Source organism: Manacus vitellinus, unplaced genomic scaffold (genome assembly GCF_001715985.3).
Source record: "Manacus vitellinus isolate BGI_N305 unplaced genomic scaffold, ASM171598v3 scaffold_15_pilon, whole genome shotgun sequence".
Lineage (NCBI taxonomy): Eukaryota > Metazoa > Chordata > Aves > Passeriformes > Pipridae > Manacus > Manacus vitellinus.
In genome coordinates, this window is record NW_021939122.1 from 12,100,161 (window position 1) to 12,116,458 (window position 16,298).

The 16,298-nt window shown below is 45.9% G+C and overlaps 1 protein-coding gene across 2 annotated transcripts in view; it reads left to right on the forward strand.

Moving 5' to 3' along the window:
- CNNM2 (cyclin and CBS domain divalent metal cation transport mediator 2) overlaps positions 1-15,843 on the forward strand; it is a 117,329-nt gene extending 101,486 nt beyond the window's left edge. The window contains exons 6-8 of one of the 2 annotated variants that reach the window (XM_018069272.3): positions 1,322-1,387; positions 5,152-5,336; positions 7,534-15,843. In XM_018069272.3, coding sequence (XP_017924761.2) covers positions 1,322-1,387; positions 5,152-5,336; positions 7,534-7,743 — 461 coding nt within the window. In that variant the 3' untranslated portion in view covers positions 7,744-15,843. The remainder of the gene's footprint in view (positions 1-1,321; positions 1,388-5,151; positions 5,337-7,533) is intronic. The other variant, XM_018069273.3, reaches the window with a different exon arrangement.
- Positions 15,844-16,298: the final 455 nt, after the last annotated feature.

A 16,298-nucleotide genomic window follows, 5' to 3' on the forward strand; every position in this document is an offset into this window, starting at 1 on the left:
TATCTCAGCGATGGCAACGGTGTTCACGTGGAATCGTGACACGTGTACAACTGCGTCATACCCTCAGCTTTTGCGACATGGGCCAGGCATGGAGCTGGGGTAGGCATGGTCCCTTCTCCTACTAAACCTACACTTGGAAATTACCTGTGGCATCTCTGTTTTGCCGACGCTGTTCAGTTTGAGTGTTTTCATGTTTTGTTTTTTTTTGTTTGTTTGGTTTGGTTTTTTTGTGTTGCTGACCCTCCCCATAACCGTGCCAGTTGCCCCAAGTGCTATCAGGTCAGATGGTCTCCTCTTTGTGTGCCCTGAAATCCATCTTAGATTTTGTCATGTTGCACTTAAGGATGTGCACTATTTTAAATTAATCTCAGCCAGTCTTGGATTTGTTTACCTTCAACGGATTGGCTTTTACCTGTAGCAAACCCCTCATTTTGTTGGTTTTCCCTCCAGGTTTAGGGAATTTGGTTTATGATGTCTTGCAGCATCCTGAGATTTCTGTTAAGATGAGCTCATAAAAATAAATTCCTGTTGCTCTGTATAGAGAGGAAAGCTCAGTGAAAGTGTAAGTCATTGCAGAACAAGAGAAAACTCTTGTTCTTCTGTATGTCCTAATTACACTTCATGTGCCTAATCTCCCCACCTGGAAGATGAAGCCAATAAGAGGAGAAAAAAACACTAAAAAGAAACCAAACAACAAAAAAAGCAAAGAACCCTGCAAACAAAAACACAGAAAATAAACAAACAAACCAAAAACCCAAGGAAAGAGTGAAGGTTTTTTCTTCAACTGCAGCTGGGGAGGGATTTGCAGTAATGGTGAGCAAGCGGTACAGTCACCATCCCCAAAGGGATGAGCTTGGAGAATCACAGCCTCACTTGACATTTTATTGAAAACTTGAAGAACTATGAAGTGTCTTTTGGTTTTATTTCTGTTATTTGTCTGGCTTCCATAAAGAAGAGCACCTCTGAATGCTTAATGGCTTGTTTTAAGTCTTGCCTTCCAGGCTGGAGTGGGCACCACCGCTCCTTTTGAACTATTTCAAAACTAAATGCACCTTGATGGACTGTTCTGTGCTGTAAATTAGCAAGTGAAAATTGTTCACTTCACTTCACTCTGATTCTTTAGCCTTGTTTTTTGGTTTATTCTTAAAATTGTTTGATTGTCTTTTTTAGTTTTGCTTTTGTTTTAACCCTTTACTTTTTCACAGTTGATTTGCACTTTCGGTTTTAGTTCCTCAATGTCAATTGGCTCCTTCCCCTGTCAAGTGTGGATAGCTGCTGCCTTTCTGGTCGTGATCTCATCCTTTTTCTCTCCCTCTTCTAGTTCCCTTGTCCCTGTCTCGTACCTTTGTTGTCAGCAGAACAGAGTTGTTAGCAGCAGGTTCTCCAGGTAAATCTGCATGCTTCTATTTTCACCGTTCTTGTGACTGCTCTGATGCCATAAAAAGTCAGCTGCAGTCTGTATTTGTCTGACCCCTTTACTCATTAGGGAGAAGTCCAGCACAGAGTTGTGCCTTGCAGGTAGGTATCCTGAACTTTCATTTATGGTCACTGATAGCAACATGAGAGTCATCAAAATGGGAAGAACTGAAAACACATTAAAGAAAATGTATTTGGTAATGTCTGCTTGTTCTTGTTTCTCATATGTACACTGGTGGAAAATTAGGAGGGGAGATTTTTCAAAGAATGTTTTCTCCTCCAAGCTGAGGCTTAAAAAATTCTGAAGAAAACACATTTGGCAGAGGAGAATGTCTACTGCTTAAACTGCCATAAAAGGAAAACTTATTTAATGAAAGTATTCTTATATTCTCATATGGGTAAATTCTATGTTTTGTATACAGTCTGGCCGTTTCAATTCCTGAAAAGCTTTGAGCTTTCTCTTAGTGAGGTTAATGCTGTGGACTGGCACAATGATCTACTGAGTGGATGGATTTGCAGTGGAATGTGCAAGAAGGTTGTGGGACCTCCTGTGCGATTTTCTGGTTCCTGTCTTGCTTAAGACCTTTCCTTGCTGAATCACGAAGTTGACTGACACAGAAATCCCTTTGGGGAGCAGAGATCAAGGAGGGAACAAATTGGGCCAAAAAGAGCTCTGAGATGTGCTTGAGTGATTGGAAATTGGGAAGGGTCAAGAACTGAGCTTTGCAGATACTGCGTGCACGGAGTAGTTGAAAAAAATGGAAATGCATCAAGAAGGACTGGAGGAAGAGCAGAATCCTAAAATTGTTTAGGCCACAGTGAGCGTATTTCTTCCTTCTGAAGTTTTCTTTTTCAGATGAAATGTCTTTCCCTAGGCCTAAAAGCAAACAAGATAACGATATGCATATTACAGTTAAACATCTGCTAAAGATTAATACATTTATCATGCATTTCATCAACTTTCACCATCTGCTTTCTGTATTTTCCCCCTCTGTTTTTTAACTTGTGAAAATTTATTTCACCATCGGTCCTTAAATTAGTCTCATGCACATTCCAAACAAACTACAGGTTATTGCCTTGCAGGGAATTTCTTTCCTGCCCTGTTAAAGTTTCCTGCTGCTAAACTTCAAAGAAGGGGGAGAAATTTAATCCTTCTTTAATTAAAGTACCTGATGACTCTCTTTTAAGCTTGGCAACTTTGATTATCTTTCTTAGCTTGTTTCTTTTGTTTTGGCAGGTCTTCTTTTTTTATTTTTTTTTTCTTTTCTTTGTTACAAATATGTGTATATTTTGTGCGTGCAAGTTGTTTCCAGTATAAATGCCAACCATAGATTTCCCTCAACTAAATTAAAAAAATTACAAAAAGTCAATAAGGGAAAATAATAGTAGGAAGAATCTCCTCTGTAAGGAACTGATGTGCTAAGCCTGGTCACTGTAGCAATGTGGTACCAGTTTTGATGACACTCAGACCTTCTGTGAGGTCCTTCCGAAAATAATCCCAACCCAAAAATTGTTTAACCCCAGATTCATAAAACATTTGTATTGGTGTCCATCTTGGGACTCGTGCTCTTTATCCCCTGTAGAGGAAGATGAGGAGTTTGGGAAAACCTGGGTAGAAAAGCTCTGTCCAGATCTGGATGCTGGGGCCTGGCAGGGCACAGTTCTGCAAACATGGACCTGCCTGGTATTTGTCTGTCTTCTACTTTTTCTCTACTTTTCTGTATCTCTCCTTCTTCATTGTCTTCTTTTCCCTCCCTGTCTTTAATGTGATCCCGAAGTGATGTCCTTTCCCTTGGATTTTGAGAAATCATACCTTTTGCTTTTGTCCTTTTTTGTCCTCATGTCCTTTTGCTTCACCTGTCCCTTTTTCTTTTTCTTATCTATGCTTTGTCATGTTGCTCTCTGTGCTTCTTTGTTTTTTATTAATAATGTACCGTAAGATCCCTGGTGAAAAGAAAAGGCAGATACAAGTCACACTAGCGTAAAGTTGTTTCAGATGGAAACTTTTATCCTAGTCAGCAGTGATGCTCTTCTTGTCACACACAGCCATATTTTGTGTATACAGGTGGAAAAGAGGACAAATTCAGTCAGCCTTCACAGTTCCTTGTTCTCCAGTGGGAATTTCAGCATCAAGTCCTGTGTGCAGGTAGAGTTTTGGCTCCTGGCCACAGTTACTGCAGCCTGCTGTGGCTTTCGAGTTGGCATGGAGGAGAACCTTGCAAGGCTCTGAGTGCTTCCCCCTAAGCCCGTCCTTGGTGTTGCCATAGGGACCTGCACTAATCCCACAGGGCAGAAACAGTGGAAAAATTGTCAAGTTGTCAGAACCTGTATTTTTTTGTTCCCTGTTCTAAAATTGAAAGAAAGACAACATCAGAGAGATTATAAGTGGGAAATACAAAGCAGTGCAGTTCTGCCATGCATCTTAGGAAAGGTTTAGGAAAGGCTGGATGCAGAGATGTGGAACAGGCTGTGTCATTTGGACAAGGAGATACTATATTTCTAGTGATTCAGTGGCAGAGGTAGGATTAAATTTGAGGGTTTTTTAAGAATTAAGATTATATAGAGAAGTCTTAAAAAAAAAAGAGTTTGAAAAGCTTGTAAGGATACTGTTGTTGATTTGCTCAAAGAGACTTTGTATTTTAAGATTATACGAAAATGATCTTTCAGCTTGAGAATGGGGGTCATGAGGTGACTAGCATAGTTAACATCAAGTCTCAGTTTGGGCTGGCTGAATGTGTTTTAACTGCATTAGGTTCCAAAAATTCACTAGTCCCAAAGACAGTTCTTTGATCAGTATGTACTGTGTGTGCACCCAGGGAAAAGCCCTTATGCAGGAGGGCTTGGAATCTCTCTTAGGATGTATTTCTGCCCTTCTGTCTTCTGGGTCACAGTGTGGGTGGAAGCCACAGATGGAGAATTTGGTGTCCTGAAAGCACATTTTCTTCAGATAGACGGTGTACAATCACACTTGCAAGGGACAACTGTGAGGTCTTCAAGTGAAACCCTGCAGTGCCTAAAGGCCAGTGATGGAAAATAATGTCTGCAGTTTACTCCTTTCTGGACACAGATTTTTCTCTGTGGCATGGATTGTTTTGCCTGTGTCACTGACTGGCATGTACTACATGGAGCTTGCTGTCTTTCATTGAGGTTTTGCCCCTTCAAGCACTGGGAGGTACTAGAGGAAATGTTGAAGTAATCATCACATGGACTGCACTCTGGTCCACTGAAGACTCCGTCACTCTTAGTGAAAATGCCTGCTCTAGCTTAGGGAACAAGGCATGTGTAGATACCAGGTGGAATAAAAGGGGGTAAGGCTTACCTGAGACTGACTGTGGATGAAAACTCTGGTACGGAGCAGGGATTATAAATCATTAAGAAAAAAATGTATTAAGCATGATCTAACTATCAAGAGAGAGAGCCTTGGGAAGTTACCTTTCTCTAGTGGTTTCTGCTCATCAGCTGAAGCGCTGTGTTCTCAGAGCGTGTCTGTTGCAGCATAAACAAGTCTAGGTTTGTTTAGGGCATACTCAGTGATGCTGGCTACCAGCTCTGGACTGAAAATGTCCTTTCAGGGTGATTTGGTTGTTTAGCCACATGTCTAGTTAAGTGGATTAAGCCTTTGCAGTTTGTTTGTGCTACATCATGGTTTCTTATGTCCCTTTGAAACTGGTGACTTTAAACTGGTGACTTTTTCTACTTGATTTAAGAAATCTCTCGCTCTTGCCTGTTTCTTAGCTGAAAACAAGTCTCCGCCTCGGCCCTGTGGCTTGAATCACTCCGACTCTTTAAACCGAGGTGATCGCATCGACGCAGTGACACCGACGTTAGGGAGCAGCAACAACCAGCTGAACGCATCCTTCCTGCAAGTGTATGTCCCGGATTACTCAGTGAAAGCGCTCACAGACATTCAGTTTGTCAAGGTAGGAAAAAAGCTAGAAAGACCTTGCTGGAAAGCCGAGCTTGGCTGCTAGGATGGAGAGCCTGGGGAAGGGAATGCCTTCTAAATTGCTCTGTGAGTAAATAGCATTATGAAAGCAGCCATTTAAAAATCACTTTAAACTACTTTTTTCCAGTATCTGCTGTCCAATCATTTGTCTTCACTATTCTTCTCATTTGGGCTTGTAAGTAGATTGGTCATGTAATTTTCTGGATTTCAGGTCCTTCAAGGAAAGATTATAGAAAACAACCTCTCTGCTTTTAAGTTGAACGTATCCTTGTGAAGCTTTTGGAGCCATCCAAAATGGAGACTCTTCATTATCAGACAGTGTCCTTTTCTAAAGGATGAGACATTTACCATTGGTTGCAGTTTTTATTCACTTCTGGTTTTGGTTTCAGTTTGGGGTTCTTGATCTTACTTTCCGACTTGCCATCCTTCTTCTACTTGGAGAAGTCTTGGATATTTCTCTTTATCTTAACTTCACATGTATTAGGCTCATGTCTCATACTACCAGTGAGTTGTTGCATGAATACAGCTCTGTCCCCCAGCATGGTGCATTCCACGCTGAAATGTGTGCAAGTCCTGGGGGATAGGAAATCTAGCTGAGCTGAGAAACAGCTAATGCTGGCAGCAATTCCAGCCCCTCCGGGAGTCCAGGGAAGCTGACATCCCATAGCCAGAAGTTGACTTCGATGCTTTTCTTAAATAAGGTGCACGTTCACAGTTTCTTTGTATGCAACTCAAATGATTTGTGAACTCAACTTCTGTCAAATTTAATTCAGTGTTAAGAATGTGGAATAGGGTAGACATACTATAATGCTAAATTGATTATTCCATAGCCAAATTTTAAAAGGAAAGTCTTGCTGTCAAAACTTTGAGATGCAAATGTGTTGGTCAATGGTTCAATCCTTCAGGGATTAGATCAGTAGATGTTTATTACTGGGCAAGTGATTCTCACTACAATTTCAATGACTAATCTGCTGTACAGAGCAGCTAGCTGCTCATCCTGTCCTGGTTTATGTCCTTCCAAATCTCACTGTGTTCATACTGAGGCTAATGAGTGCTAAACTGTCCTAATATCTCTGCAGTCAGACTTGCACACCTCTTCTTGCATCACTCTGCTTTACACACAGGTCAGAGTACTCAACATTAGTGTTTTCACTGTGCCATGTGGTCATTCATTCGGTTAATACCTTGTAAAACCAGGGTCGTGATCTGCTCATGCATGTTTGGATTTTGGTTTTGAATTTGTGACCTGGTCCATCTGACTCTCTCCATTTACAGTCCCTCTCTTGTGTTGCTACTGAAACTTAGGGTTTTTCTAAAAGTCTTGTTTCACCTCTTCCACCTTCCTGCCTGCCGAGATAACCTACTGCTGTTGTGGCACACGGGGCTGCCAGTGCACGTGCATCCTGCTGTCTGTCCTGGCTGGGAAGGTTGATCTGAAGGAGTTCACTGGGCTGATTGTTTGTGGCTCCAGGAGGAATTTTCCCCTCCACCACCACATGTGGATGTACAGGGCTGTGGATTTCCTTGCCCCTGGGGCATATTGGGCAGTGACACTCTGTGCTCTAGGCCAGCTCCTGTCATGACTGTTCTGCTGAGCGCAGCCAGCTCTTGCAGAGACCAGTGGAAGACTTCAAGGGTTGCTAATTTGGACTCATGTCTATGGACACCCCAGTCTTTTCTAGAATTGAATATCCTTATATATAAGGCTGTAGCTCCTGCTGTGTTTGCTGGCCTAGACAAGCACAGTAATGCCTGCTTTACTTGTCCTATAGAGCTGGTTGGGCTCTATAGGGACACCTAGAGCCTCACCAGGAGTTCACTGAAGTTGGGAGAAAGACTTCACTGATCTCTGGTTCTGGTCCTAAAAGTGTGCATGGTTAGAGGGAAATGGAGGACTGATTTAAAAATGTCTGCATAGGAATATAAATCCCCGCCTTCGAACAGCATGGTGATCGCACAGCACTTTGCTTCCACCCTCCCTGGAATTGTCACCATGCTGTGGTGTTGAGCTGGGATGTTCTAGGCTTGCAAAGCACAGGGATGTTTTATAGGAACAGGTAAAGAGGGGTTGAAGTGTGATCATCTGGAAAGGGAGGGCACTTTATTTTCTCCCACAGGAGACACAAAAATGTGACTGACTTTTTTTCGTTCCTTCCCCGTTCTTGGAGCAGATCTCAAGACAGCAGTACCAAAATGCCCTGATGGCATCCCGGATGGACAAAACACCTCAGTCCTCGGACAGTGAAAACACTAAAATCGAACTGACTCTTACGGAGCTGCATGACGGTTTGCCGGATGAGACAGCAAACCTGCTGAACGAGCAGAACTGTGTGACTCACAACAAGCCCAACCACAGTATGCACAGTGAAGGAGCCATCTAGGAGCTGACTCCCCACAACCCACCCATCCCTTCTCCTCAGCAGGACCAGCCCTCGCTCCTTCCTGCCTCCTCCCTGAGTGTGAACACCGTTAGTATGTGCTTGCAACACTGTGCTGCATCCAGTGTTCTGAGACCAAAGACTTTTGCATCCGTTCTGGGAGCAGAAGAGAAAGAAACAGGAAGAAAGGAGCAAAGAGCAAGAGAGACTAAAGCCCCAAACGTAATTTGGGAATGGTGAGCCACCTTTGAGAACGATGAAAATTCTTCTTGCAAAGTAGAATTATGTTTATTTTTTATCTGTATTTTTGATCCTTTTTGGGTTTTTCTTCCTCAAACACATATGGAGAAGTTTAAAAGCTCCTCCAGTTATTTTTTCAAGAGAGCTCATGTTTTTAAAAAGTATTTTGCAGAGTTTTAAATTGTTTCTGTCCTTCATGAACCTGAAATGGGCTCTATCATGGTTTTGTGAATTGGCTCCAATGTCCTTAGGGCTCTTCTCACCCCTCTCTGGTCCTTTTTGTTGCCCTGTTGAAAAAGTTAGTAACTGGTACTTGTATGTTATTTGTGTCTTAAGAATGAGTGAGCTTCAAGGAACCTCTGGTTTCAGCCACCTGGAGGGCCAAGGCATGAGGATTATTCCATTCTTCCAGTTAAATTTCAGGGAAGGAGCAGTTACTTTGGTATTTAATGATCTTTCAAATTTCAGAAGGTTTCTTTGTAGAACAGGCAAAAGCATTGTTACACTTACAGTTTTGTAACCTCCAAAACCTTTTGTCTATGTTGAAGATGATACTGGGGCAAAGGAACTAAGTAGCAAAACTGCAGTCTTGCGAAATGAAAGCTGGGCATAATTTTCCATAGTGAAGTAAGTGGGTGATTTTTCATTGATGTGTCTGACAATTGCTTGGTGAATTAATGTGTGCACCTGAAATGACAAGGCTTCAAGCACTCCCATGCCATAGTGCTCTGCACATCATTACCTTGGCCAGAGCAGATGTGCAGCCTTTGCTACATCACAGAATATGCTGAGTTGGAGCAATAGATGAGTATCAGAATGTCAGTCCCTGTGCCCCCTTTAATCTAATATTAACGCGAAAGATGCTGCTACAATTACACCAAACGTACGTGCTCCAGGTGACAGGAAACCTCTGCCAGTGCAACAATGGGCTCTGCTGAGGAGTCAGAACCATCCTCTCCTCTCCAAGAACTGACAAAACTTTCCAGACGCGAGTGTATTGCACTTCAGGGATTCGGAGAGGTTCATTTCCAGGCTGTTTCCAGCCACATTCCTTCCTTTCAGTGGATTTAGTGCATTTCCTTCTCTCTTGTCCCATTTATCAGCCATTTTAGGGATTACCATGGTAGCAGAACAGAGAGCCTCACACCCAGCTGCCACTGGTGCAGGGCATCCTTGGGCAGCAGGAACCACTTCCTTCACACCAAAAATCTGGATGCAGACTGGGTGCAAGCAAGAGGCACCCCATGGCAGTTGTATATCACCCATTCCCCACTCCCACAGATGGAGTCTTAAGTCCTCAAATAAAAAAGAAGAAAGTTATCCCCCCAGTTCTCTCCCCTTCCAATGCTGTCTCAAACAAAATGTGAACATTGCCCTCTGTATCTGGATTAGTAAATCGGGCATTGCGGTTTCCCTGTTTCAAGACCCTGCCGTGGGCACTGCCTATGTAGCATTTCCCTTCCTTTCTTTACACCTGGATAATCTCTTTGGGGATAACCCAAAGAAGCCCCCAGCCCCAAATGCAACTGCCAGAGCTCTCTGTGCCTGCACACCTGCCCCGTCTCTCTTGCTGACGGGCTGGGGAAGGCACTTGCTTCAAGTTCCCGCGGTCCTTCTGTGTGGCTGGAAAGGTGCAATATTTTGTTGCAGGATCTCCCCACAGGAAAATGGAGTGCCTGGTATCAGAGCCAATTGGGTCTGCCTGTGTCCCTCCTCCTCTCTCTTTTGGCTTCAGAAAGCAGCCCTAATTTTTACTGTCCTCCCCCTTGGCAAGGGTTCACTTCTTCCTTGGAGCCACCCAGGAGGATGAAGTCCCCACAAAGGGGCACAGAAATTGCACAGTATCAACTTGTGCACACAGTGAGGAGAAAAACAGGCCCCCCAAAACCTTGCTCTCACATTTAGTTTTGTATTAACTTTTTTTGAGTCTTATCTGAAAGCATTTCCTTAGCCTCCATCCTTGCTCTGATGTGCACGAGGCCACCACCGTTGAGAGCACACGGCTCAGCGTCAGCACGGGCTGACCTGAGTCCCGTGGTTCCCAGAGAGCTGCCAATATTGCACCTTTCTCACAGAGCAAAATGTTGAGATGTTACAGCGTCTGTCCTCGGCGAGGGACTCACCTTGCCAGTTTTTATCTAGTGTTGTGAATGTAAAAGTTTGTCAGAAGTGTTTGACTCGGTGGTGAACTTGAGATGCAGTATCCGTTTTGTCAAACCTGCCAAAGGAGGGAAGGCTCAAGTCAAGGCAGCTCTCTCCAGGATGAGGTTGCTCCCTGGATCTGACTTCTGCTTCTTATGGCAGGTTATGGATTTGTTTCAATGTCTGTTTCCCTTTTTAAAAAAAATAGAAAAAAAGAAAAAAAAAAAGGAAAAAAAAGCGCCAGTTTTTCCAACCAAAGCCATGTGATCCCAAAGCAAATACCTCCTGCTTCTGCCCATGCTGCACTGTTCCAAAATTTGCAGGCAATTTTTTGCATGTCTGTTTTTCATCATTTGTACAGATCCAGTAATGGAAAGTGAAATAATTTCACTTAATTTCCATAAAAATAGTTGATCATAGATGTTTCATATGGAAAATATGTACCTGACCCAGAGGGGTTAGGAGCTGCTACTGCTAATTAGCTTGAAGAATAAAGCATGGTCCTCTCCTTGGAGGGGAAGAAATCCAGTCTCCCTGTTCTCAGGGTATTTACAGTTTTACTGTTTAACAAATGCAAGGGGTTCCCGACCCTCTTGGTGGGCACCATCACAAGCAGAGGAGCCCAGTGCCCTGCTCAGGATCACTTCTGAGCCTCTGGACAGCGTTTGCCAATGCCGGGGCTTGGCTCTCCTGACCGCACTGGAGACGCCACGGCATCTGAGTCTGTGCCCTTGCAAGGGGTGTCCTGCCCGAGCAGATCTACTTTATCTGCCTCGCCGGCTGCCTGCCTGCATTCTGGGGGACTCAGATGCCGGATGCTGTGCCACAGTGCCATAAGGACATGTGGCCAGTCGGTCGTCACCGCAGCGCAGGGCACCAGCTGGTGGCTTTGGGAATCGTTGGACTTGACCTCAGACCTTGGCCAGGCTTTGACTTGTAGAAAGGATACTGCATCTTCCTATGTCAACTCCTGCTGCTGCCTTTGTCCCCCTCGTCCGTCTGCCTCTGAGTGCAGGCAGCGGGGTGGACAATGGCCTGTCAGCTGGGGGAGACTGGGAGGGCATCTAACCATGGTTTCTACTGTCAATACAATTTTGCACAAGAGTTCTTTGAAGTGAGGTTTTCAACACTAATATCTTAAATGCACAACTGTGAATTATAACTTTTACACTCCTGTTGGTTGAATTTCCTTTAAATGAAATGAACCTGAATCTGTTGTAACTATGATTTTTTTTTTTTAATTCTGTGTATTGCCAAATCTTTGTAAAGAGTGAAGGAATGTTCTTGCTTTCCAGTGAGAATCTTTCTCCGAATGAGACTGACTCTGGTGATGTGGAGATCATATGAAGCACACTAGTTCTGAGAAGAGAGGGGCTCAGGGTGGGCTTAGCAAACCAGCCTCAGCTGCTGTGTGGACCACAAGCTCAGACCCTCCAGAGTTTACAAAGCGCTTGTTGTTTTTTCCCAGCTTGCCCATTTCCTGAAATCCCTGTGCAGCTGAAGGCTGCTGCCCTAGAGGAGCTTTGGATGGGTTATCACCCAGTGGGACAAGGGATGCTGGCAGGGTGTCTGGGCTGGCTGGTGGGCAGGGGCCCTGAGGCTGGCATGACAGGACAAGGTGCTTCCCCCATCCAGATGCACCAGCAGAGCAAATTCCACAGGGCAGGTCCTTCTCCTGCTCACCGCTTCTGCTCGCAACCTGTAGTTGTGTGTAGTTCCCTCTCATGCAGTTTTTGCCCCCTCAAGCTCCTGCTCCGGTCTGGGCAGGAATGGGATGATGCTGAGACCTGATGGGCAGGGCAGCTGGAGCTGGCTGCTCGAGGGGTGCAGTTCTCAGGCCCCATTCGAAGAGAGGTCAGCCACTCATTCACATTGTGCTCACTGGTCTGTTCTTACCCTCTTCTCCTGGACTTACTCCCCTTTTCCTCACTGCAGGGGGCTTTTTTGTTTCATTTTTTATTTTCCTTCTTTTCTTTAAGTGCCTTTTTGTGTGGGTGGAGCTGGCAAGAGTAGGAGTCTCAGGATATGGCCCTTTGCACTCACCTCAGACCAGGAGAAAGCTCAGGAGGAGCAGGGCGAGTTGCCCCGATGGCCCATGGACATCACCCATTGCTGCTTCTTAGCCTTCAGGGCCTAGCTCAGATGAGCATGAGATTTGTCACTGGTGGTGTCAGGCTCTGGCTCAAATCTGCTCAAAGAAAACCAAAGAGGTAGCTTTGTGTGAGGGGCTGCTTGGGCAGTGGTGGTGCTTCCTGTGATCTCTGCAGAGCTCAGCCAAAGGGTGTTGGGGTGCAGATCAAAGAGCAGCCCTGTCTCCTCACAAGCCATCCTGTGTAAGTATCCTACATGATGGAGAACACAGCTGCGTTCTCCAGGACCCCTTGGAACATGCATCTTCCTTGTGCAGAATTACACTCTATAGAAATCATTCCCACATGAAAGTTGTACCATATTTTATACAATATCTAATACACACGTCTGTGGTTTTAAAACTAGTACCTGTGTACCAGTTGTCAAGTTATCCAGTCTCTGGATTACTAGTAGAAAACTGGGGCTGAGGGTGGGAAATGACGTGGCAGAGAACCTCTTGTCATGATGCTAACTTGAGGCTTCATCTCAAAGGTGACCCCCCAGCTTTGGGGGGTTGAGGGGTCCCTGCATTGACACTGTGTGGAGCTGGCACAAGGCAGGAAACCAGCATGTGGTGAAAGGCTCAGTGTGGTACTGCCCTGGGAATGCTGCCCACCCCACTGCCTGGCCCTGCACTGTGGTTCTACACAGACCAAAAGAAGTACCTAGCGCTTGGACACTGAGGATTGGTTTGGCCCAAGGGTGAAATGACAAGCTTAACTAATATGATCGGGCATCTTCATGGCACAGAGGGGAGAGCAGCCTTCATTCTGACTTGCCAGTGGAGAGGACAGGCTCTGCCCCACGGGCTGGGCTGGGAAGCTGCCCTCATCCCTGTGCTGCTGTTATACTTGGTCCATCAGTTGCAAGTCTCTTGTTGGTGTGATCGCTGTGGTGATATTGGCCTCACTCCCATGTGAGGATGTTGGACATCCATGGGTTCCTGCAGAAGCCCCTGCTCTGTGTCTTGCCCTTGTCCTTGTGCCAAGCTTCACACAGAGTTGTGTTGCTCTGTGTTTAGTCTCGTGGCCACATCCTTGAGGTTGTGTCCAGGTGAGGGGATGCTGGTTTTGTGGGTCAAAGGCGGTACAGTTGAGCTTCTCTATCTGGTTGTCTGTATTTGCAGTTCCGTTAGAAGCTGGATGCTGAACCTGGGAAGGCCAGGATGTTCCCTAGGAGAAAGCCTGGGATGCCAGGTTATCCCAGTGCCCTTCCCTGAGCTGCAGGGATGGGGAGGGGTTGCCAGAAAGTGGCCTCCAGCCCGTGGCACGGTACAGTTGGGAGATGGAGTTGTTTCACAGGTTGGTAGCACTGAATTCAGTCAAAGTGATGTTTTCTTCTTGTTATCCTGAGGACAGGCTCTATAGCAGTTCTTCACCTTGGAATATGGTACTCAAAGCTTCTGGTTTTCTGTCTCCAGCTGAGAAACAGCATTCTCCTCTCAGGTTTTGCTTTTGGGCCCTGTTTTCCTCTGAGCAGGGCTGATCACTGGGATCCTGCAGAGGATGATGCCCTGGCTGCTCTTGCCGCTCCAGTGCAGTTTTCTGGCTAAGGAAGTGCTTGGTATTTAGTCTCCCCCAGCAGCAGGTGTTTGGCCAGACTACAGAAGTGGCCTATGTGTGTCACAGAGCCAGGCTGGAGGTTTGTCAGCTGTCGTGAGCCTGAAACATACACGGGCTGCAGGTGTCTCTGCTCCAGAGGTGGATTTGATGTCTCTGTTGTCTTTTCCTCCTGGAAGCAGCGTGGTAGTCAGTTGGTTCCAGGGTTTGTTGGGGAGAAAGCACTTGTCCCAGCATTTGGTGCTTGGCAGAGCAGTCTAGCATCCCATCTCAACTCTGCTGATCACATAGCTTTATAATAGGAGGTGGTGTTTTATCCTCTGGGCATCACTGTTATACCACATCCTTCCAAATCCAAGTGAGAAATTAGTAGGTGTCAGGTGCCTGGATCATAGGCCTTTAGTTGGAAGTGCCAATATTGCATGCATGTCTTCTGGATTTGCCCAAAGATCACTGTGGGAGGGTGAGGGGCTCCGGGTGAGCTCCTTTGTTCTCAGAAGTGACAGACTGGCTGGGCCTAGATCAGCTCTAGTGTCATCCCTGCTTTAAAGTCTCAGGTCCCAGCAGGCTGGGCTGGGCTGGGCTGTCTTGGCCAGCAGGTTTTTACCCAGGGTACGTGCTCTGTCCTTCTGCATTGTGCTGGTTTGGATTCATCAGTGTGGCTTCTGCAATGGCTGCGCTCGCATCGGCCGTGGCTGTTCCTCTGCTCTTCTCACTGAGGTTTAGTTGAGTGTTCAGGAAGGTGAGGAGGAGGTCCAGCAGTCGGGAACAGGCAACACTGCAGCCACCCTGTCTTCATTTCTCACACTAAGGGTAGGAGATGCTGCTCAAGGGACTCTGCCTTTCTTGGAGACCACATGGAATTTGGAGAGTGGAAAGCCACCAGGACCCCAGCAGCAGTGCTCTGGTCCCATTTGATCCATGTTCTCCCGAGCACAAGGGTGGCTTTATATGCGGTTCAGGGACAGGCCCTGCTGAGGGACCTCAGAGTTCTTGGCATATTTTTTCTCAAGCAGAGCCAACCTTGATACCTGAATCATTGGGCAGGAGCTCAGATGCCAAACACGCTGAATCTGAAACTCCAAATACTTGAGAAGCATTCCTGGGAGCCATGAGTGGCTGGTGCTTGGCAGCCAGAGGGCTCACACCAAACCTTTCTCCTGCAGTCAGGTCCTTCCTGACTGCCCCGAGCCCTTTCCCAGCTGCTGCTGGCTGGGCCTTGATCCCCCTGTTCAGGAGCATGGTGGCTCTCCCTCCACAGAACATTTTCATGGCTGTCTAATCCCGCTCAGCCACTCCAGCCGGCTCTTCCCTGTGTCTTACTTGCCATCGTATGTGGTCTTTGCGAATTGTATCATATTGTACATGACTTCGGGTTTCCAGGATTGTAGTATTCTGACTACAGTATTTCCATGTGTGTACATAAACCTGAATAAGCACAACTGAAATCCTGAATGAAGTGTATACGTTTCATATACTGATTGTCATACGAATTAATTTTATAATTATTCCAATTTTGTTGTAGATTTCCAATCTTTCCTATTTATTTTGTACCAGATTTATTTGTATATTTTGTGATTTTGTTTAAAAGCATTTTGTTTATTTCTATTCTTTTTAGATAAATGATGATTTTTTTTTTTCTGTTGAACATTCCAGTTTATGCATTTTTCCCTCTTCCATGCTCCCCCCCTCATTTCCAAGGGACGGATTTTGGCATGCGGGTGGTGGGGCTGATGGTGATCCTGGACCCAGATCTCTGCTACTGGCACATCAACAGTCTTTACTCTCGACTTCAGCTGCCAAGAGCCACAGAGAGACTGGATCCTGTTCTCTTAGAGCCAGGTGTTGCTCTTCGCTTCGGTGGGTCTGGGCTCACGAGTCCTCAAGCCGGGGAGGGATGTGCTGGTGGTTTTGCTGATCAGGGGCTGGCTGGGAAGCTGGTGGCAATGGCAAGCAGCTGAATTCCTCTTTCTGAAGTTCCCTCAAGGGTGAGGGTCTTTTTCTTCCAGTAATAAAAACCCCTTATTTACAACCTGCTCTCCACAGATGATGTTTGTTTGTCTGTAAGCGTAGATGCTGTCTGTCCGTAGCGCATGTTCCTGCCAGGCGGTGCGTGGCCGGGGCTCGCCGGTGAGAGACGTGGCTGGTGATGATGGTGACTCCGTGGGACGGGAGCAGCTGGTGGAGTGAGTCAGTCCATCCCCCTGCACTGGGTGTTGCAGCCTGCTCCCCTTATGTTGCAACAGAGCTGTGTGGAGCCTGCACTGACAGAAACTTATTTCTGAGCAGGAGAGTGAGCCCATGCTTAGTTCCTTGCTCAGCATCACTTCCAGCTCACACCGGTGGATGAACAGCCCACCCTTTTCTGTGTGCCAGATACAGCCCTGCTGTGCACCCATATTATGCTTCTTCTATCCCTCAGTCCCTGTCCTCCTCACAGCTTTTTCGCCCAGCTGCTCTCCCTGCACTGGGCTTTCCTCCATGTGC